The sequence below is a fragment of the Ursus arctos genome, chromosome X (assembly GCF_023065955.2).
Source record: "Ursus arctos isolate Adak ecotype North America chromosome X, UrsArc2.0, whole genome shotgun sequence".
Classification (NCBI taxonomy): Eukaryota; Metazoa; Chordata; class Mammalia; order Carnivora; family Ursidae; genus Ursus; species Ursus arctos.
The window spans coordinates 27,493,832-27,518,836 of NC_079873.1; the positions used below are offsets into that span (position 1 = coordinate 27,493,832).

At 36.2% G+C, this 25,005-nt stretch overlaps 1 protein-coding gene across 15 annotated transcripts in view; it reads right to left on the reverse strand.

Moving 5' to 3' along the window:
• The window catches only part of DMD (dystrophin), a 2,358,181-nt gene that overhangs the window by 1,790,888 nt on the left and 542,288 nt on the right, over positions 1-25,005 (reverse strand). For all 15 annotated transcript variants that reach the window (XM_057310259.1, XM_057309646.1, XM_048213297.2 and 12 more), the window contains exon 2: positions 14,696-14,757. In XM_057310259.1, coding sequence (XP_057166242.1) covers positions 14,696-14,757 — 62 coding nt within the window. The remainder of the gene's footprint in view (positions 1-14,695; positions 14,758-25,005) is intronic.

Sequence of the window (25,005 nt, forward strand, 5' to 3'; positions counted from 1 at the left end):
TAGACGCCCCAGGCCCCTGTGCCATTCTTTAGCTCAGGATGGCAAACGAGCCTCAACCACCCTACTTTGCCCTTGAGTCTCTTAACTTTGGGGCTCCCATATGTACGAAATTAAATTGTTTTTCTACTTTTAATCTGTTCTCTATGAGTTTAATTATTAGACCAGCCAAAGAACCTAGAGGGGAAGAAGGGAACATTTTTCCTCCCCTACAAGAGAAAAGACACTAAATTTAATATATAATGTAAGCTGTTTAGAATGTTAGATTATCAGGCAATATACTTAACGATCTCTAAGTTGTTTTTAATCCAAACTAGTGGTTTATATGACTTAGATGACAGATTTGTTCTTCAGGGGATAGATTAAAATGCCTTAAATATGGGCTCTGCATAAATTTCCAATGTCTACTACCATAATACTCTACTTATATAGCTCATTTAGAATATTATCTGAGGCAATCTTCATTTGAACTGCTTCTTTCAAAATCTACATGCATACTATATAATGAGGCATACCTAAACGTCAAGGGAATATTGCTGACACTCCAAAATTGTACTCAATTCTTCAAAAGTCAGTTATGATAATAAAATCAGTAATATAAAACATTCTGTTTTGCCTTTATTCTTAAAAGGTAGAGGCCAGAGCAATTTTTCTTGAAAATTGGCATAGTGAAATCAAACATTTCCATCCTTTGTGGTGATAAACAATGTTCCAGATTCTTGGAAAGACCATTAGAGAAAACCTAAGCCAACATTCATTGTTACTAAATGTATATATTTCTCCTTCAAGATCAGAAAAATACATTAGTATGAATGTGTAAATATATTTTTTCAAAAATTTATCCAAAGCCTGTCTATAAAATGAGAGGGAAAGAAAAACTTTTAAAAAGGCATAAATTTACAAGCATAAAGAGAACAAGAGAAGAGAATGGAGCAAACCCAAGATGCTAGCAATTTGGGAAGCACTTCCTTGCTTTATGACAAAATTAAAGGTCTCAGTCTCCCTCATATTACCTGCCGAGGATCACGGATCAAATGTTCCTCTAAGGAGTTGAACGGTTCTCTTTAATGTGGAATGATACTTAGCAACGAACAGCTGAGCGCTGGTGAGATACTGTGATTTATAATAAGGAATATATACTTGCTCTTTGTCCTAGCTTTTGGCGGAGAACTCCTAAAGCCCTAGGAATTTCCTAAGTGATAAGAGCTATAAAGTATCTTTTGTTATGTTCATGAGGTGACTTTTGGAAAGCCCTTGGGCACTTTAAGGATTGGGGGGGGCTGTTGCCAGGGGAACCAACCTGGTGAGTTGAGGGTTGGATTTTGCAGACCCACCCCACCCCCACCCCTGGGGAGGGGAGAGGGGCTAGAAATTGAATCAGTTATCAATGACCAGTGATTTTATCAACCTTGCCAATGTAGCAAGGCTTCCTTAAAAACACAAAAGGACGAGGTGTGGAGCACCTCCGAGTCAGTAAACAGGGAAGATGTAGGGAGGGTGGTGCACTCGGAGAGCATGGAAGCTCCACGCCCTTTCCCCATGCTCTGTCCTATGCGACTCTTCTTCCGGCTGATCCTTTTATAATAGACTGGTAATGTAGTAAGTAAAATGTTTGAGTTCTATGAGCAGCTTTCCCAAATTAATCAAACCTAAGGAGGGAGTCTTTGGAATCCCCAATCTATAGCCAGTGGGTCAGAAGCACAGGTGACAACCTGGACTTGGTGACTAATTCTGAAGGGGTGTGTGTGTGTGTGTGTGTGTGTGTGTGTGTGTGTGGAGGGGGCAGTCTTGTAGAAATGAATCTTTAACCTGTGAGATCTGACACTATTTCCAGGTTGACAGTATCAGAAGTGAGCTGGAATATAGAAAATCCAGGTGATGTCCCACAAGTGCTGTTGGTGTGGGGAAATCAACCCCCTCCCACAAACACACATAACCAGGTCAGAACAGAGTGTTAGAATCATTACAGCTAGGTGTACCCATTGTTACTAGGCCTTCCCAGAAAAAATACATTTAAATAAATATTTAGTTTCTAATGAAATTTTCAATTCATATTTAACACTATGGATTTTTTGAAGATTTTACTTATGTATTTCGGAGAGAAAGTGAGAAAGAGAGACAGACAGCATGAGTGAAGGGAGGAACAGGGGGAGAGGGAAAGAGAGAGGCAGGGCTCCATCCCAAGACCCTGAAATCAAGACCTGAGCCAAAACCAAGAGTCTGACGCCCAACCAAACTGTGATGCCCATGTGCCCCATGACGCTAAATCATGCTCTTCAAGGTAGGTCTTCCCCTTGATTTTCTTTTGAGTCTTTAAGGAGAGTTTTAAATACAGATTTTGAAAATTTCCTATTAAATGTATTTCTCATTTTTGGTGTTGTACATGAGTATGTCTGAGCCATAGTATCTTCTAGCTCATTAGCATTTATATACATCATGCCTATCAATTTTGCATGTTCTACTAACTTACTAAATTATTTTGCTGTTTGTGATGTGGGAAACAAAGGCAGAAGAAAAATTATTAAATTTCCTTACTACCTACAGCCCATTGACAAGTCCTTGAAATAGACAGAGTGACATTCCTCTAGGGACTCAACAGCCTCGATGTTAATACTTTGCTAAGGGCAAAAGGCAATTCTAGCCTGTCCCCCCCCCCCAACCCTGCTGCCCCCCTAGGATCCTGTAAGTCTACTTTAACGTACGCAAATTCCTTTGGAAACTTCCTTTATCTCTAAACCCTCCAGGATATGTGTTGGCAATCATCCCCTAAGCATAAGCCCCACCGATATACATCTGAAGGATTTGAAGGGTCTCATGACTAAGGTTTTACTGGACGGTAATAAATGACCTTTTCCCAACAATAGCTAGCCCCCTCAAGGTCCTGGAAAGCTTGCTTTCAAAATTCCTTAGAGACTTTTGCTATCCCTAACCCCCTCCCAACTTGAAAGTATACAATGGGCCACTCTTCATGACCCTGGTGCAACTCTTTTCTGCCCATGGGTCCTGTCCCCATGCTTTAATAAAACCATCTTTTTGCACCAAAGACATCTCAAGAATTCTTTCTTGGCCATTGGCTTCGAACCCTAATGTTCTTTCCTACATCATTTGCATTGGTTTCTGTGTCTGTTGTTGTTATTATTTCTTTGTGACTTCTTAGAGAAACAGTTCTATCTGCAAATTGTGATACTGTTACCTCTTCTTCCAACCGTTTTGCCTTAAATTGGTTTTTCTTGTCTGGTCTTGATGGCTAATACTTCCAACACAAAGTTAAGTAATAATGAAGACAGTTGGAGCATTCTTATATTTTTCCTGTCTTTGGCCGGGATTCATCAAATGTGTCTTCATTAAGTAATTTACTGACTTGCGGACTAAACTATATATATATATGTAATATAACATGTTAGCAGAAGTAGATAATGATTCTTTTTTTAATTAACTATTTTTATCAAGAAAGGGTATTTAATTTTATCAAATGTTAGTATCTCATGCTTAAACGGAAAATTAGGATCACTGGATAATTTGAGAAAAAGCTTTGAAAATGAGAGTTCCCCAAAATAAACAAACAAATAACAAACAAGAAAGAAGGACCTTAGAAAACATGAACAATGCAAGAAGCAGAGGAAGATTGTGGAAGAATTAGAATGAAAATCCACAGAAAGTAAGAGAAGTTACTACATTTTCTGAAACAAGATCATGGGAATATAAAAACATGATCAAAAAGGAAGAGTAGAATTAAAAATATTTTATGACATACCTCAAAAAAATTCTGTCTCCTGAGTCCTTTCTTAGGAAGCTACAGGATGTTATACTCTACTAAAAGCAGGAGAGCAAACCAAGGAAGATGATGTTACAGGATCTGCGATGCTAGGGGTCAAACATGGAAGAGAAGTAGAGAGAGGTCTCTAGGGAGTGGCTATATTAGCAGGGTTACGGACAGGCATTCTACAGGGTGGTAGGTGTAACAGGCTTGAGTTCTCATCTTAACTTGAACTCCTCAGACATCTGACAATGATAGTCATATCATCTTGATGCTTTCTGCCCTTGTCTTTTTCTTTGACTTACACTGTAAATATTGCTGCTATCCATGACCCCCAGGCTCTACCTGAGGTGCCTCATCTACTTCTCTAGCCACCAGCCCTAACAAACTTAATCGTAAAGCTGTGTTCTCAAGATATATATATACATATGCATATACACACACAGACATATATATATTTTACGCATTGCAAATTCAATCCTTTCAATTCCCAAACCCTATTAAGTAAAACATTATATAACCAAAATCTATCAGCTCCCATACCCAACTCAGCAAAATAAAAGCCTGTCAGACAAACACCAGCCTCAAGCTTCTCAGAGGGATTCAATTCCTCTTGTCCTCAAAAGAATATTAATGATAAAACCAACACTAATTGAGCGTTTACCACATGCCAGGTATAATTCTATGTGTTTTGCATGCAGAACATCTTTTAATCTTTTAAATAAATATTTGATGGGGAAGTTGAGGCTTATGAATGTTTAGTAATTTACTTAAGTTTACACACACTAAGTGGTGAATTGGTAATTAAAATTCAGGCTACTGAATCCAGTATTTGCCCTCATACTGATTTCCTGAATGCCTCACAAACAAATTAAACCAAATATTTGAATATCTAACAGCAAAGTGGTCAACAGCCACCAAATATACCTCTCTCTTCTTTCTTTCTCAGTTCCTATCCCAATTTAAGGTATCTCTATCTGTCTAGTGTCCTGAGATAGTATCTTGCCCCCATCAGATTCCTTCCTGGTTCCCCTTTTCTAATCATTAACCAACCCTTGTTGTTTCCATCTAACTGGGTCTTCTTCGTTTATATCACCCTGGCCTCGTATCAGGACTTTGCCATGGCTTGGTGGATAGGCTCCAAAAGCACTTGGAAATGTAGATCTTGAACTCAGTGTTACAGATGCATATTTCGAAGTTGTATACTCAAAAATCAATTCCTGAGTGCTTCCTAAGCATCAAGCCCAGTGTTAAGCCCTGGATAGAAATGATATTTGAAGACATGAAAGAACACGAAGGAGAAGGTGTTCACAGAAGAAAGGACCGGGATAGTGGCCAGTATGACCAACTTTAGTTTCAATTCCTCTCTCCCTTTCTTCCTTCCTTATTTCCATTCATTTCGTTCATTCAGTAAATATTTATTGAATATCACTGTACATCAGTGTGTATACTCTGGGAGTATACAGTGATAACTGAGTCAAAGTTCAGACCCTCAAGGATCTCATTTAATAGATGTAAAATATATGTAAACAATAATTATAATGCAATTGACATAGGTTCTACATAGTAAATGCTATGAAGAAGGAAACTATTGGTAAATCAAGCTTGTCTCCATTGATTTCTAGCCATCCAGCCTAGATCATGAGAGACACAAAGATCAAGTTAACTCCAATGCAAACGTACTCAATTTACAGACACGTTCCTCTCTCACAAGAAGGTGCACATGCGCGTGTGTGCAGACACACACACATACACACAGTGATAAAGGGACTTTGTATCTTCTCTTAAAATTTTTTCTTACAAATTAAGATAACTTAATTTTTGAATTTGAAGTTAGTTTCAGGAACTGAAAATAAATACTCTTTTTTAAAGATGTATTTATTTATTCTAGATAGAGAGAGTGCAGGGGTGGGGACAGGCAGAAGAGGGACAGAGGGAGAGAGAGAACCTCAAGTGGACTCCCCTCTGAGTGCAGAGCCTGACACGGGGCTCATTCCCAGGACCTGGAGATCATGACCTGAGCCAAAACCAAGAATCTGCTGTTTGACTGACTTAGCCACCCAGGCACTCGTACATACTCTTTCCATGATAACATACTAAAACAAAAATTCTTTTCCGGGATTTCTCATGGGAAATTTACCAGTACTTTCCTACCGAACCCTCTCCTTCAACAGTCTTTCTTACCCCTGTAAATAGCCATCCCATCCTGCTCAATGTTCAGGCTAAAACTGCTTAAAAAAATTTTTTTTAAACTATTTTTCTTCACTCTCTCAATCTCCATTTCTAGTCCATCTGTAAATTTTATTACCTGTACTTTCCAAAGTATGGCCATTTCCCTTCAGGTCCATGGCTACCAACCTGGTTCTAGCCTCCCCCACACACCCAACCTGGATTATGACACCATCGTCTAGCTCGCCTCTCAAATCCTACCTTTATGTCCTACATTATAAATTACATTGCTTCCAGTCACTCCTTAAAACACTTCGCCTCCTAACCTACCAGGAAGCCAAAGCCTTTACAGTGGTCAATAGGTTCTACCTAATTTGCCTCGCCACAGTACCATTTCCCCTGTAATTCATAGTACTCATCCCCAGTCACTCTAAACCAGGCCCCCTGCTGTCCCTGGAACACACGGTCCCTCAGCGGGACTTCTGTACATGTTCTTTCTGCCTGGAATTTTGTTTCTCTTCCCTCAGGTTTCTTCTATGTCCCTTTAGAGAGGTTTTCTCAGAATCCATTATACAAAAGAGCACCCACCTTATTCCTCTTAGCATCCATCCATCCATCACTATTTGAAATGCTATATTCTAAGTTTCAGAGAGGGAAAGCAAGTTGACAAATATGTACAGAGAATGTCAAAGAGTTTGCTAAATGTTTCCTTGTTCAGTTTTACTCATCTGAATCATAGGGCCTTATGACTAAAGGGGCATTTTTCTCTCCACTGCCACGTTTAAAACTCTAGAGCAGTTGACCTGTAATAAGTCCTCAATAAGTAATACATTAATGAATGTAGGCTTTCTGTGTATTTCTGTCAAAACATGTTTCCTTAAATATAAATGCCTTTTTTAAAGAAGGATAAGAATTTAATGCATAGACATAATATTCAAAATATTTATTCACTGCCTGACATAATAGCTATAGAAAAATTTAATAAGAAGAACAAGTTCCAACTGGGAACTTCCAAGTACTTGGGCTCCCCTGCTAGACCTATGGAATCAGAAACTCTAGCTATGAGTCCCAGTTATCTGTTTCAGCAAGCCCTCTAGGTGATTCTGATGCAGTGTGCTAATGAATATGCATGATATCAAACAACTACCAAAAAATGTAACCCACTTGTATCTTCATTTTAGATCCACATGTCTATTCCCTAAGTGTAAAGTGTAGGCTTCATATTCAATTTTGCAGGGAGGATTAGTGGTTGTAGGGCAGTCTAATTGCTCTGTCATTGGCTATTGTTTTAGAAGTAAACGTTTTTCAACCAGAGGTCAAATATAAACATGATTAAACCAGTATCTCACTGTTAGTCCAACCGGCCCCAGCAACAGTGCAATTATTCAGGAATGGCTTCATGTGCTCTCACATCCTCCATTCTCCACTTGCACAGATCTCCTTGGCCACGCACCACCTGCTAGGCCAAGCTTCCTCAATTTTTCCATATTTCTACATGCAATTCTTGATGCCTTCATCTCCCTTTAATTTGTCGTTGTGTGGACAACCTCAGATTAAATGTCACCTCTTTTTGAAAAGCTGTCATCCTCTCTAAGCAATTAGTCATTCTTTCTTCTGTTCCCATGACATTTGTATTCTATTAAAGGCCGTACTTTATTTGTTTATATAATTGTTTCTTCCCTCAGATGATAATCCTTTAGAGAAGAAAAACATGTTATATTGTGTCTCTTACAGTATATAATACTATGCCTGCCACATAGTTGGCACTCAATAGATATTTGTTGAATCTTGGAAGGTTATTTTAGCAACCATATATCTCTGGTGGGATGGTACCGAAGCACCAACTATTCTTCCTCAAATGAAAATAAATCACGAAATTCAATATATGTTGTCTTGCTAGAAAGTTATGCTGAGCCCTAAAACAGAATAAATCAGATAACTAATGCATTTGCCTATCAGTTACAGAATTTTTTTCCCTAGGAACAATCATGCTAATTGGTAAATATTTACATTTTCCAACTAAATATGCTTGCCGCTGAGACCAATCTATATTATATAGGTATAGCAATCAACAATTCCAATTTTCTCATATTTCAGAACACAGTAGCTTAAAGAGCAAAACATGTGTATCTTCTAAAACTACCTAGAGTTATTAAGAGCTCAGGAACAGTGGGTTAATCAAGTATATATTTCTAAGAAAGATCTGCAAAATAAACAATAAATTATTTGCCTTTCATTAAAAATAGTGAGACCTATCACAATCCAATTTTCCTTTCGCTAACTGAATGACATTCTTTGTTACTTGGGTACTTTGCAAAGATTAGATCCAAGAAAACGTTCAACAGAATGGTTCTCAGTGGATTAGGCCATTAGCATAATTATCTAAATTACAAACACAGACACATCATTCTAGAAGTCATCTTAACATCTAGCATAGGTGTTAGAGAGTCCACAATGCCAGTAGGGCAATAGTTCCTATTTCTCACAAAATTATTTAAACAAATATTTAAATTCTCTCTTACACACAATAATTTGTGATTAGTGGAAATAAAAATTAATATTAATAAATAAAAATACTCACAATTTAGATAACTATATTGATAACTAGATTACTTCACTCACCAAAACTCAGCTTGTGCGTGTATTAACATTTAACGTACTGGAAACCATTTGGAAAGAATCTATTAAAAACCTTCTTCAACAATGGTTGAGCTTTGGGGTTACTAAATATTTAAGGTAAATTATAAAGCATCTGTTAGTATTGCAAGCATTAAACACTTTCCATTCTCAAGTTTTCAATGTCCTCAAATCCCCTCACCATTTCTCATAAAACTTATCAATTTTGTGATGAATCCTGAGAACAATGCAGCACTTGGTAGATGGAGTAGTTATCACAATAGTAATGAATATGGAAATGTCATGGGTTTTAGAGTCTAATTTCTGGGTTCCAGCTTCATCTCTTCCATTTATCATGAGCAAGCTACCTACACTCACATTTAGCTCATCTCGAACACTATCTCATGAGGTCACTGGAGCAACTAACCATAAAAATGTAATTCAATAGGGTAATTAATAGGAGAATATATAGGAACAAAAAAGTTCCTAATCTTCACAATTTCTGAAATGAGGATGTCTACAGTTTCCTGTACCAATATTCATCTCACCAAAATAACTGTACCCAAGAATTTAACTCTTACCAAAGCCTTACATGGCCTGTGTTGAGGCTCAGGGAAGGCTTCCCCAAGATGTACCCTGGTGGCATATAGTTATTTTGAATTAAAGTTACTTAAGAAAGAGTCAGAACAAGAACACTCTGACCTTCCTTGTCCCCTGAAAGCAGGAAATAAATCTCTCATGTAAAAGTTATCTTCCCTGTACCAACAGGTAAAGAGATGTTCTTATGATCAGAGACAGGGAATTCAGGGCTAAAGAAGCTATATAAACAAGAGGCTATAAAAATGAACCTTGTTACTTTTACTAATTTACTACCCAGCCCAAATTCTGTAGAATTTCTTACGAATTGAAGCTCCCAAACACAGGTTTTCTTTATCCTGTCAGTTCCTTTGTCTAGAATATATCAAAACTGCAGGCTTTGGTCATTTCTTCGGATCTCAGTTTTATCATTGGTCTTCCTTGTGCATGTAATTGACCTTTGTTTTTTTTTTTTCTCCTGTTAATCTATCTCATATCAATTTAATTCGTAGACCAGCCAGAAGAACACTGAAGGGCAAAGGAAAACTTTCTCCCCAATAGCTGCTTATCATGATCCAGAGATATAGTGCACTGCCTTTCATCTTCTATAGTAATCTAATTCTTTCTGGTATCAAATAGTAGGGAGAAACAGGAAGCCAGGGGCATAATGGTGACTTTATATCTATGATGAGCCTCCCACAACACAATAGCTCTAATCTATCACCTCTTTTAAATCAAGCCCCTTGAGTAGAAGTCCTATATAAATTTGTTAGTTACATGTAAGTTTCAAACTGACACAGAGGAAATGTATACATACTGTTACCTGAAACAATGTTTTGCTTCTAAGTCTCATTATCTTCCCTTTGCATAAGGAAACCCTTTGATTCATTTTAAACTGAGTGTGTGTCCACGACTGTTTGTGTGTATGTGTATGTGTATGTTGAGGGCATGGATTGGCATAGAGAGTGTAGCAGGATAATAAAACATAAATAAATGTTCTATATTCCCTGTTCCATCCAACAAAAGTAGCCAAAACCATGTCAATATAGAAGTGAGCAGGCGTTCAGGAAAATTTCATAAATATACAATTCCTTCAATTCAGCAAATATACTACACAGTAACAAAAATGGCAATATTTTATGTTTTTGTTTCAATATTTATAAAGCTCTTTTAATATATGTTTTCTTACAAGGTAGACATGGACATATAAGGAAAACAAGACTCAAAGAATTTTTTATTTTATGTATACCTTTCTTTTCAAAATGAATTCAAGTGTGGATATAATGATTTCCTCTAAGAAGCCTGGTTTACTGACTCACAACTTTGGTGTTCATTTGCATGACATCATGCTTATCATGCTGGCTAGGATATAAATAATGATAAATTATTGGGAAAAGTATGTTACACCAGTTAATTCTATCTTGTGTTATCATTATCCCAAGAGGGTAAAATCTGGCTTTTTAGGTGTAGGTACGTATGTTGTGACAACAAAGACATAAATGTGTTACCATATCATAGGCCCCTGTGAAGCTCATAGACAAAACTAATTACACATTTCTGCTTCATTTAAATAAAATATCAAGTTGTCTACTACTTTTGGAAGAATCATACAGAAAAGTGTATTTGGAGGAGAGAAATAATCACTAAATCCAATGTAGGAACCAGACCATCATATAACTCACTGGGAGATGGTTTAAATCTTTCAATTGATCTAGTAGTAAATATTTTTCCCCACAGATTGCTTTTTCCCTAACACAAACATCAAGCAAGTTTTATGACAAAATTATTTTTGGTCATAATTTCAAGTGTACTTTCCTTAAATAAGCTTGTGTGAATGAACCTGTGTAATTCTTATTATGTGAATTATATTTGTCATAAACAGTAAACATTTTTAGGATTATAAAATATCTGCAAGTTACATGAATAGAATATTTACCTTGAATTAATCTTACCTAGCAATGGCTTTGTGTTTATGTGGAGATAAATAATGTTTGCTTATCTTTATAGAATAGATGTGATAAATCATATTCTAGTAAAAATTTTTGGAATTGAAGGTTAATAGAAGACTTATTTTGAAGAAGAGATAGGGTCTATTTTAAAACGGTACTAAGAAAGTGAAAAAGCAGTTGGATTTACTGCAAAGGTACATTTGGCTTCAAACGACACAAAACGATAAAACTTTATTTAATCACATTTTCCCCCTTAAATATCCCTTATGTAACTTTACATAATAACAGGGAACTACTTTGCAGGCTCTTTTTATTTTACAAATATTATATAAATGAATGTGTGTGAGCCTCACTGTTAAACATTTTAAGTCATCCTATTCATTTTTATTATTGTTGGTGTGTGTTTCTCTTTGACTAATTTACCACACAGATGATAATTTTTCATTGCCTTTTCTCTTTTTAAAGTCTTCTTCAACACATTCTTTTTCATTCAGAATTTTCCCTCTTTCCTTCAACTTAGCATATGCTTAATTTCTGTACTATTATCCAAAATGCATATATTATATTTAATTAATGCACTGGTACTGATCAGTGGGGTTACAAAGAAAACATGTATTCCTTCCTTCAGTGGTTTCCAATGATCTCAGTGAAGAGTGTTTTGCTCTTTGATGATCCTTCCTTTAGAGTCTCTCAGGCAGTACAGTTTTCTTCATATAGGTTTTCAGATTCATTCTAGCCCAGAGTACTGCTGTCTCTCACCACCACTGCCCACTCTGCTACTCCATTTAGCAATTAATCTAATATCTCCCAAACGTGTAGGTTCCATGAGATCTGAAGATTCAACTTAAACTAATCTTGTGTCTCCCACAGGCCTGGAATTCTGCTGAACACCATGTAATAACACAATAAATACATACGAAGTGACATATCTCAGTTATGTTTATCTTTTGGGATCATCAATGGGCTTAAAATGAATCAATTAGCTTTTTCTTAATTCTCAAAAGCATACACAAAAATTTAGTCATTACTTGAAGCTTGACAAGAAAAAATCAGGTAACATGGAAAATATATTTTCAGGTTTTCTAAATGAAAAATCAACACACAGGGACGCCTGAGTGGCTCAGTTGATTAAGTGTCTGCCTTCTGCTTGGATCATGAACCCAGGGTCCTGGGATCGAGTCCCAAGTCAGGCTCCCTGCTCAATGGGGAGCCTGCTTCTCCCTCTCCCTCTACCTGCAGCTCTCTCCACTTGTGCTCTCTCTCTCTAACAAATAAATAAAATCTTAAAAAAAAAAAAAAAGAAAAATCAACACACAGGTATATAAATTTTATCTCCAAATACTTTTCCCTCTGTCTTTATAAACATTTATTTCTATTCCTGACACCTACTATATGCCCAAATATGAAACTTTGGTGACTCTCCTGATCCAATTTTAATAGGCTGAGGGAGAACAATTATAAAATAAATGAAATAAGTAGAAGCTGGATTTGGCGGTGGGGATACCTAGGAAAAAAAGAGTCAATGCACTCATGCATGTAATTATTTTGCAGCCTTTAAAATATGGGTACTCATAAGGGTAGGGAAAGTTGCTCTAAGGCAGTGCCAACAGCGTATTCAAAGAAGACAGTATATCAAACTAGGGTTTGTATATTAGCATGTGAGTTTTGGTAAATGATACTTGAAATGTCAATGTATAGAGAGTAATGACCTATTTAGATTTGTGGGAATGAGAATTTGCAGTGTTTGTCTCTTTTATGTCTACACACCTTATTAAAACAACTCATTGACTTAATTCAAAGATTCAGAGTATTATGTCACATTTATTATTTCAAAAAATCTCTTTATGATTCTGATTTGTCTGTATATTTGCTTGAAAGCTTGTATCTACTGGCTGTTTCAAACTTCCAAAATTAAGATTTTAATGAGACCAGTAGATACAGCGGTTAAAACATATACACCGATCTGGTAAATATTTTGGGAATTAGGAACTCCAATTGTACATATTTCTGAGTTTATTTTTCATTTCTTTTCCATTAGTGTTATAATTTTTTTTATTAATTCTACCCACTTAGTTCAAAAAAAGTTGAAATTTTTAAAATAGGTGTTCTTTTTTATGTTTATTGTTTAAAGTTCTATAACAGCTAATTGAACATAATAAAAATTTAAAAAATAAAGTTCTGTAATAGCAACTTATTAATTTTTAATTCAGTAAGTAAATATAAATGAAATTTGCTTAGTTAAAATTCAGTAACTTTACTTCTTGCTAATATATTAAAGACTACCTGGAAAAATTCTGCTATCAAATACCATAAACAATGGATGATACTTGAAAACCTTTTGTAATAGTAATAGGAACACTTTTTATACTGCATCTCCCAGTGGATTGTTTGGATTCATTACCAAAACTTTTATAAAACAAGAAAGACCCATGGAGAGAGTGATCCACATATATTAAGACTGTCAGGCATTGTGGTAGGAATTTTCACATATCTTGACCCTATTAATCCTCACAATCACATGAAATAACCATTATCAGCCATTTTTGCCCCTCTTAAAGCTTGAATATAGGGACCATATTTTATTAGCTTTATATCTCCATTATTGGGAGTTGATTCTTTAGGTAGACACTCAATATATATGTATACATATACAAGATTGTATTAAAATGATTCACAAAAGGGGAAATGAACCACGAGAGACTATGGACTCTGGGAAACAAACTGAGGGTTTTAGAGGGAGGGGGATGGGGGGGATGGGTTAGCCCGGCGATGGGTATTAAGGAGGGCATGTATTACATGGAACACTGGGTGTTATACGCAAACAATGAAGCATGGAACACTACATCAAAAACTAAGGATGTACTGTATGGTCACTAACATAACATAATAAAACAAAACAAAACAAAATGATTCACAAAGCATTTGATTTGCCCAAATTCAGAGTTAATTAAATGTAAATCCAAGTCTTTCTAACCTCAAAATGTACATCAACCTCCTTACGTGATACTCTTAATGTTAGTTTTCAAGGTAAGAATATTTTACTCTGTGTTCACACATAATTATCCAGAGTTGTGCTGTCTATGGATTATAAATTAACTTGCATATGTAAAATAAATAAATATTACTAATAGTATGGGTTGATGCCTGCTGAAAAAGAGAATAAACTTCTTATCTTAAATTATTTGACATATGCCCTAAGTGATAGGGGCCAAACAGACCCCAGGCAGTTGTATCAGTTTTTCTTCAACTAATAAAGACTAAGGACAAAAATATTATCACTTTCAGACAGTAAAAATTCCTTCATATCTTCTGCTAATGTGTGACATATACTAGCTACTTGGTAGAAGATTGCAGTTATAATCCTTGGATGACTGATGTAATTAAAGAAACTCACATTATCATTAAGATCCAAAGATACATTTTGTCTAATTAAATAATTTCTCTTTACTATATATTCTGCTGCTTCTTCCTTAATTAAAAGTCAACATAATGTGCCTAAATTTGCACAGCCACAACAGTGACACTACAATAAAAACAATATGGACATTTAAATTTACACAGGTACATAGTTCATTTTGAAAATCAGTCACTTACCTTATATCTTAAAAGAGAAGTAACAAAATATTCTTACCTTAGAAAACTGTGCATTTATCCATTTTGTGAATGTTTTCTTTTGAACATCTTCTCTTTCATCTATAATGTAAAATTTAAAAAAGATTTAAGAGTTTAGAAAGAGCTCTGAATATCATATTTTATAACCAAAATAACTCTCAATTTATTACATATCAATGTTTTTTATATTTCATTGATAATGAAATTAAGAATAAGTGATATTGGTATTGGGCATCCAAACTAAAAATGAGATATCTAAAATAATTGGTACGGTCAAATCTATGCTCATTCAAATATCATATAAAGGCATTATAGAAAAGTAGTCTCATCTGAATAAAGGAAATATTACTTATCCTATGATGAATACTCTAGCATAATCTGAACCTATTATCTGTTATTTTTTCTGAAAAACTGTTCCTTCTGAAAAAGCTTTTCCTCTTACACCCCTCCCATTCCATGTAAAAATGATTTTCCCCTCTTTTGCAATGCCTCCATACCCTAACATGGGCCCCCCCGCATAGCCTCCTCCCCTTACAGGAGAGGTTTCTTGATATCAGGACCGTGGTTTTGCATCCCAGAACCTAGCACTGTCTGCACAAACGAAGAGTTGAGCAAATATTTGATAAACATGCAAATGCTTTAGAGGAGGGGGGAATCTTACAGCTCCAAAATTTTTGGTACCTCTTTTCATCCAAAAGTCAGGAAATTTCAAATCAAAATGCAAATGACACCCTTCATGGATTACATATAAATACTCAAAGGAAACATCTTCAAGGACTTCTTACACCAAGAGATTACGGTGGAAAATTATTAAGAAACAGCTTCACAGAATTCATGCTTCTAAAAATTTTCTTTTTTTTTCAAGTTGGAAATTAGCGTGGAGTTAAATGGGCAGAAAAATAATCTTGACTAACTGAAATCCTTTTTTAAAGCCAAAGCCTACCTTTAAATTACTGTAAATGCAATCATATTAATTAATGTTCAATAAATGAGTGCATATGAGAGAGACTTAAAACGGAGAGGTTTTATATTTTATTTACCCCGGGTCAAAAGAACCCTTATTGAAATGTCCTGACAAAATAACCTCATTTGCTCTCGGATTCTTTTTCAGCAGTAAATCTCGACTGCTTTTCCTGAAAACGGGTGATCCATAGTAAAGAATCATTTTCCCATGACAAATGTAGCCACGCACTAAGAAAATCTGTTTATCGTTAAAGCACATTATTAAGCTGTAAGTGGATACTCTTAAGCGATATGAAATAACAGCACATAAATAATAAACCTAAAACTGTTCTCCTAGATGAGAAAATTTTATTTAGCATCACAAAATACTTTCTTCTTATTTAATTGTGTGAGTCCCACAAACTACACTGCATGTGGCCAAATATCAGCATTCCCATACAGTACAGGATAAATCATAGCTACCATGTGGAAGTTTTTTTCTTTGTTGACAGTGTGAATCAATAAAAATAGATAGTAATAGTTTCTGAAACTAATCTAGCCTTTTGCGAATATACTTCCCTAAATTATACTACTCTTTTGATAATCATAAAATAAATAAACAGAACATTTCAAATGGTCAACTTGTAACCATTTTCCTGGACTTGCTGCAGGAAGACTTGCCAGTACATTTATTTCTCAATGATAGATACACATTTCTTTTCTTTTTTTTTTAAAGATTTTATTTATTCATTTGAGACAGATACCAAGAGAAAGAGAGCATGAACAGGGGGAGAGGGAGAGGGAGAAGCAGACTCCCCGCTGAGCAGGGAGCCCAATGCGATGCGGGACTCCATGCCAGGACCCGGAGATCATGACCTGAGCCGCAGGCAGATACTTAATCATCTGAGCCACCCAGATGCCCCTAGATACACATTTTCCTATGTTAATGATATCATTTGCAACTCCACTTATTTTTCCCTACATGTGCACGCAAATCCTGTCAGACATGGGAGAGTAAATGAGTCATCTGGAAGCACACACTTAAAGGTTGTAAAACATGCCCAACCATCTTTACCGAAAGTTGAACAGAAAGACATTTGAAGAGATGTGTTCCACGTATTTTCAGTGAAAAGTAGGTAGTAAAGCAATATTTTTATTGATTTCAATTATATGTACAAAGAGTGATTTTTAGATAGGCCTTGAAGGCAGGAGGGAAATATTGACATTATGTGCAAAATAGTATGTATCTATTGTGTCAACAGCACTGAAGGTGAATTTTGTCACATAAATATCTGTGCTAGGTCTCCTTTTTTACTTCTTTTGCTTTTAATACAAGAAAAATATGCCTTTAATGAATTACGTGCTTCTGTTTTATTTTGCTATATAACATTTGTTTTCTTTAACATGATAAATATTAATAAAACTGGTTTTATTAGTATTATAAAATATATATCATTTATTAGTGTCTTATTGTTCACAGAGCTGTTTCACATGTCTTCTCAATCCATAGCAGTTTGCCGTTTTATCCACTGAAAAAATACAAGCTCAGAAGGAATAAAGCTAATAAGTGACACAGATGAACCTGATATAGATTATTTGAATCAAAGTCCATGGCTTTTCACATTAACCAGTTCACATTATATTTGCATAGGCAATATGGAATGGCATAAGATAATCAAAGTCACAAAAGTTGAACATATTAACACAAATATGAAATAACCATTATTTCGGAGCCTCTTTTAAACAACCCAAGGAATTCCGTGTATGCTATAATCTATGTGAATGACATCTAGGAATTTTATAGTCTACAATCTGCATGCCTACATGGATTTATCCAGATTTATCCAGATTGGAAAATGGAACCTTCCTTAAGATGTTAGATGATTCATTTGTTAATATTTTAAATAGTAATGTTCCTCTATTTACTAGTTGATATTTAGTGCTCAATTTTTGCCATAGATTAACATTATGGAAAAAATTTTAAAGATAATTAAATTCATTAATATCAAAATTAATTAGTATTAAAAATCACCCCCAAGTTTTGTGTCTACTCATTACAATCCTCATAAACATGTATATTACATAGCCACAATAACATTCTGTGTTTTTAAGCTTATTTCATCATAAATATCATATGGGCTGCCATTTCCCTTTTGTTTGCTATTAGAGATTCCACCATAAGGAACAACTTCACGCACCCTCTTTCAGCTTCTGGCATATAATTGTTCCAGAATAAATTATTGGGTCAGCATTAAAAAACCCCAGCTTTTATGGCTTTTACTAAATATTGTCATATTGCTTTCCCAGTGGCCATACCAATTTTTAATGGTACTAGAAAGAATGAGGTTATGCTGTTGATAGTTTTGTTGCTTTCATTTTTAAAGTGATTGCTGCTTTATGAGATATAAGGAGATAGTTGATGCCCATCTTAATTTGAATCTGTTTGATTACTAATGAATTAGGACATGTTTTCAAAATGTATTCTGCATGTTCTTACTTTTGTCAAAATACTTGTTTATACCTCTCCTCATGTATCTATTGAGCACTTGATATTTCACAATTAATTGGAATGAGATTATAAATCACTAGTTCTTAAACATTTCAAGTTGTGGACTCCATTTGATTATCTGATAAAAATAATGATCCTTCTCTCTATAAAAAATGCCGATACAGACATATTTACATACCCTTTCATAGGGTTCACTGACCTCTCTACAGAAGTTTCCTATTACCATTAAATCCAAGTTAAGAATCACTATCCTAAATTAAGCTATTTACCCTTAGTCAGTGAATGAATATATATCCCCAAGTGGTCATATTTCTTTTAATTTTAAATTCATTTTTATTATGCTAAATTTTTATGTATTTATTTATTTGACAGAGAGAGAGAGAACAAACATGGGGAGTAGGAGAGGGAGAAGTAGGCTCCCCGCTGAGCAGGGAGCCTGATGGGGGGTTCGATCCCAGGACCCTGCGATCATGACCCCAGTCAAAGGCAGACACCTAACAGACTGAGCTACCCAGGTGCCCCATGTACTTTTATATATTTAAATCTATCCATTTCCATTGTTATTTCTCATATAATTTAAAAGTTGACCCTTTTATTTATTTATTTTTAAAGATTTATCTATTTACTTGAGAGAGAGAGAGCACACGAGGCTGAACGGGGCAGAGAGACAGAGAGAAAAGCAGACTCCCTGCTGAGTGGGGAGCTTGACAGGGCGCTCGATCACAGGACCCGGAGATCGTGACCTGAGCTGACACCAAGAGTCAGACGCTCGATCGACTGAGCCACCTATGTGCCCCTAAAAGTTGATCCTTTTAAACACAATCAGTTACATATCCATAGTTCATCTTAAGTTGATAAACATAAACATACACATATGATAAATTGTCATAGAGCTTATAGAGATTATTTCAATACTTTAATAAAGTGCATGTAAATATAGACACAGTCTATAGTAAGAGATATGAATGTGAAATCAACAACAAAGAGAATGAGAAAAGAATGAAGTGAAATCTGTCTTACTAGGAAATGATTATCCATGTATTCCTGTCTAGTCATTTCAAGAAGTACATACTCTATTATGTTTTCTCTAGGGTTTGTTTATAAGTGATTTTCTTTTACTAATAAAAATATGCCTGAGTATATTAATGTGAGAGGCAACGAACAAAATCTCTGTTAGAAAAATTTACTTGAAAACTATTCCCTGGAGATGTCAAGGAGTGAAGAACTACTACTTCATAAATTGCAAAAAGTGACCAACACTTTCTTTTATTCTCTCTGTGGGGAAAACTCATAAAATTAGCTTTCTACCATGACATAAAAATTGTATTTCATCTTAGAATTAATTAACCCTTTCTAATAAAGTCATTTTTTATCCAATAAATCTGGCGTTTCATATTTTCTAAAATTAGTGCAATGACCTTTTGCCCTGTTAACTTTTACATTCCTGAGACCTTCAGTCCCCTATAAATGTAGGATAATTAAATTGCGATATTCATGATTCCCAAGAGTGAGTTACTACACAAAAATGATGTTGGCAAACTGAGAGAACATTAAATCAGGGGAATTGGCTTCCAGTTCCAGTACAGGACTCATGAGAATGGAGGCCTTAGAATTGCCAGACCTCGGTCTCTTTATCAGTGAAATAAAGATATTAACTACCTTGTAACTCATGGAGCTGTTTTTAAGATGTAATGAAATCATCTGTTTATGTATTAATTTATAGAATAATTATTTACAAAAAAATAATTATTTACGGAATGCTCAGTATCTGTTGGTCATTATAGAGGTTACTGAGAAGGTAAACAGAACTCAGGGTTTTGTTTTGTTCTTTAAGATTTTATTTATTTAGGGGCACCTGGGTGGCACAGTGGTTAAGTGTCTGCCTTCGGCTCAGGGCGTGATCCTGACGTTATGGGATCGAGCCCCACATCAGGCTCCTCTGCTGTGAGCCTGCTTCTTCCTCTCCCACTCATCCTGCTTGTGTTCCCTCTCTCGCTGGCTGTCTTTATCTCTGTCAAATAAATAAATAAAAAATCTTTAAAAAAAAAGATTTTATTTATTTGACACAGAGAGTGACAGCACGAGAGGGAACACCAGCAGGGGGAGTGGGAGAAGGAGAAGTAGGCTTCCCACTGAGCAGGGAGCCTGATGCGGGGCTTGATCCCAGGACCCTGGGATCATGACCTGAGCTGAAGGCAGATGCTTAACGACTGAGCCACCCAGGCGCCCCCAGAACTCAGTTTTTACCACAGTTCACACCCTTGTGGAATACAGACATATGACAGATAAATATTAAACATTTTATATAAGCAAGGATACATATATTCAAAGGATATTATAGGAGCACAGAGAAAGGGATACGTAGCCATATGGATGTCAGGGAAGACATTTTCTAGAAGGGGATGGCTAAGTTGAGTCTAGTAGGTGGAGCCAAAAAAAGGGAAAGAAAGAAGATGCAAAGGGAAAGATGAATCTTTAGGAGGAGATTGCAGGGCATAAGGAATATAATATAATTGTGTGATCCACTCACAAATGTCATCTAAAAAATGAATAAACAAATAAAAAGTAGAATCAAAACTATATATACAGAGAACAAACTGACGGTTGCCAGAGGGGAGGAGGCTGGGCAAAATGGTGAAGAGGAGTGGGAGATACAGGCCTCCAGTTCCAGAGTAAATAAATCAAAGGAATAAAAAGCAGAGCATGAGGAATACAGTCAATGATAACTGCCATAGTGATGTAATGGGACAGGTGGTAGCTATACTTGTGGTCAACACAGCTTAATGTATAAACTTTTCAAATCACTAAGTTGTGCACCTGAAACTAATGTAACAATGTGTGTCAATTATACTAAAAAAAAAGGCATGCTCTTCATTATGCTTAATTCAGTTTTGCTGCACTCTGAAGTATGAAGGAGGGAGTAGCATGGGATGAAATTATAAAGGAAGTTGGGAGTGAGATCAAGGAGAATCTCCCTGATATGACCCCCTATATGTGATCAGATAAGACAATGTAAGTGGAAGCACTGAAAAACCAAAATAAACAAACAACCCAGTTATATAAACATCACAAATCATCCTCATTGCAACAGAGCAGTTAATCATAATCTGTGCCAGAAAGACATTTTAAAAAAATGACATTTCTTTGAGTGCTAGTTAGTATGTTAACTGAAAATCCTCATCCCGTAAGGGACCCAGAAAATACAAGTTTAGAACGAGAAGGGAATATTAGAGTTGGTAAGAGTTTAGAAATACATATAGTGAAGAAATACAAAGGGATATGAATTTATTTCACTTTAAAGAGAGGACTATTCAGTAATATAGAAGAGCTAGCAGGGTCTCTATTCTTTGTTTCCACCAAAAATGAGAAAAAGGGAAATGAGGAACGTGGAAGATTCATGGTAAACATTAGATAAGGTTATGTGATACTGTGGAACATTATGAAGGAAGGCCCCCAACTCAGCACATAGTTGGAAAATGGATTTACCATGTTATTAATGCTTCAAAATGGCAATGCAAAGTGGAAGAGAGTGGAATGGAGATATGGCATGAACAATGCTTTCCATTAAATCTGAGTAATAGCTTTTGATCATAGGATTACAGAATGTGAGGGCCGAAGGTGACATTTGGGGTCATTTCATAATGAGGAGGTCTGAAATAATTAAATCACTGCACAAAGAAGAGAAAAACAGTTAGTGTCAAAGAGGTTTCCTTATTTCCAGCTCACTCTACAATCAATGTAATGCAGTTTTCACTGCTCGTCACCCTACAAAAGTTGTTAATATTATCACCTATATCCTTTCTAATTTCCAAGACAGTGACTGTCTAGATTCCCACTGCATTCCCAGCACCTAGCACAGAACATCTTACACAATAGCGCTCGGTAAAGGTGTTTTAAGTTAATGAAGACCAGGTCTACTTTTCAGACTTCCTACTTTTTCTTTGCAGATATTAATTCTATTAACCTGTGGTAGAGAGAAAATTGGTCCTCCAAAAAGGTTCATGTCCCAATCCCCAGAGTTTCTGAATAAGTTTTGTTAAAACTCATTTGTTTTACAATAAGTTAAAGTATTTTAAAACTCTTTGTTATGGCAAAGAAAATTAAGGTTGCAGGTGGAATTAGATTTGGTAATCAGGTAATTTTTGATAGGGAGACTATCTTGGGTAATCTGGCTTGGACCAAAGTAATCACAGTGTGCCCTTCAAAGGGGAAGAGGGCAACATTAGAGAGAGCAGCATGACAAGGACTTGGCCCAAATGCTGGTTTTGAAGGTGGAAGAAGAGGGCCATGAGCCCAAGAACGCGGGCAGCCTCCAAAATGGAGAAGATAGGAGATAGATTCTTCCCTGCAGTCCCCAGAAGGCACACAGCTCTGATGGCCCTGAACTTTAGCCCAGCAAAGTCAATTTCAGACTTGAGACCTGAAGAACTGTTAGATAATGAATAGGTGTTGTTTTAAGTTGCTAAATTTGTGGTAATTGTTATAGCATCAGTGGGAAACTAATACATAACATTTCTTCTTGAAGGCTATTAAGTCCAGTGTCAAATATATACTGACACCTACAGGGGGGTAGGAATACAACTACATAAAAGATAAAGTTCCTACCCTTTTGTCTTTACAGCAGAGTGAGAGAAACAGACACACACAAAACAAATATATAGTGGATACACAGGTAAGTTCTTTGATACGGAAATACAGGGCTTTGTCAAAAGCATATAGAAAGGTACCTAACTTGAAAAAGCCAGTGCTTCCTTGATGAAGTGATAGCTGAGTTCTGAATGTTAACTAAGAATATAGAAGCAGGAGGGGCACCTGGGTGGCGCAGTCGTTAAGCGTCTGCCTTTGGCTCAGGGCGTGATCCCGGCGTTATGGGATCGAGCCCCACATCAGGCTCCTCTGCTAGGAGCCTGCTTCTTCCTCTCCCACTCCCCCTGCTTGTGTTCCCTCTCTCGCTGGCTGTCTCTATCTCTGTCAAATAAATAAATAAGATCTTAAACAAAAAGAATATAGAAGCAGGAAAGGTGAAAAAGAAACCCAGGCAATAAAAAAAGCAGGTACAACTACCAGGATAGGAGAGTAGTATGGTCCACTCAAGGAACAAGAGAAGGTGGAGGAGGAGGACCAAAGTGGCCGAGATGACTTCAGAAAAAAGAGAAGTAATCATTAGCCAAATTAGGAAGAGTCTTAAACTTTAGCCAGAAGGCAGTTAGAAACCAAAGCAGAATTTTAAGTAGGGAAATGGCAATACTGGTTTGTGTTTTTGTTTTTTTTAATTTACTTTATTTTTAAAATGATTTTATTTTTAAGGAATCTCTACACCCAATGTGGGGCTTGAACTCACAACCCTGAGATCAAGAGTTGCATGCTCTACTGACTGAGCCAGGCAGGCACCCCTGGTTTGTGTTTTAACAATGAAATATAATTATGTATTGCATAATATATGATTATAAATCATGGCCTGTGTTGGTGAATTGTAGTGGGACTGGAGAAAGGTAAATGCAGGCAATTACCTTTAATAGGTATTATTGATAAGAACTGGTTTTTAATTATATGTGGAGGTAGGGGATTTGGGAGAGGTACAGCCAATGATACTACTCAAATTGGAGTTTCGAGGTTCCAGGAAGAAGAGTATCTGGATCTGTATATATAATGAGCGTATGGAAAGAATGGGGAAATATTGATTTTGGGGTGTTTTGAGACAAAAAGAAAGATATGTAGAGTAGGCAATTGGATAGAAGAGCCTGAAGTGCAAGAGATTAATCTGAGCTGAAAATAAAGTTTTGGGAGATAGAAGCCAACTGGCATGTAGTAACTGAAGCCCCTGTAGTGAGTGACGCTCCCAGAAAGAATGCACAAGCTTTCTCATCTTCTGAAATATTACTGTCTCCTGGTTCTCCTTCCAACAAAAGGGCTGTCCCCTGATCTGTCCCATTGACTTCTTTCCTATTCACCCTGGAAATACTGGCATTGCCCCAGGGTCCTATCTCTTCTGCATCTCTTCTTGTCATGGTCTACTACATTTATTCTTCCCAAACAAAGTGACTTCTCACCCCACCCCCACCACCACTATATATGGATACTGATGACACCGATACCTAAATCTTTATTTTTCATCTTGATCCACGTCCTGAGTTTCACACTGACAGTGCTGACTCAAGTTAATACCTCTACTTAGATGTCCTGTAGGTACCTTAACAGTATCATTCATCTTCCCAAATAAAGTCACATAATCCTATTCTTCCTGAAAATTAATGGCTACATCATTCACCTAGTAACCAAATAAGTAACTCTTGAGTCATTATTCAAGTCTGAGAAATGCCTGTCCTGAGGTTAAGGCCAGCTTATTTAGAATGGCAAATAAGGGCTTTTATAATTTGACGCCAAATACTTTTCTAAACTCAATATCCATCATGCCTATTGTCACTCACACATATTCCTTACCCCTCTACCCATGTAACTACCAGGTCTACTCCAGCCACACAAGCCAAATGTCTCCATGAATAAGCCACACACTTTTTTACTTTAGTCCTTTGTTCATACAGCCCCAGGAATGTGACTAGAAAACTCTCACTCTTAGGATCAAGTTCAAATGTGAGGATTTTCACAATCACCTGCTATCCGTGGCAAAACTCATCCATCAATTCTTCTGATATACGCATACACATTAGCATTTTTTAAACTGCATCATTACTATGTGGGTGTGTGGGTGTACATATACATACAAATATTTTACTCTCTCCTATAATGGAGCCCACCCAGTACCCCTGTATGTGACCACACTCAGATGGGAGGACTATTATGTCTTTGTAACTCCTGGCACCCAAAATGGTGTATTCAAGCAGAAACAGATACTTAATAAGATTTGGTTGAATAAATCA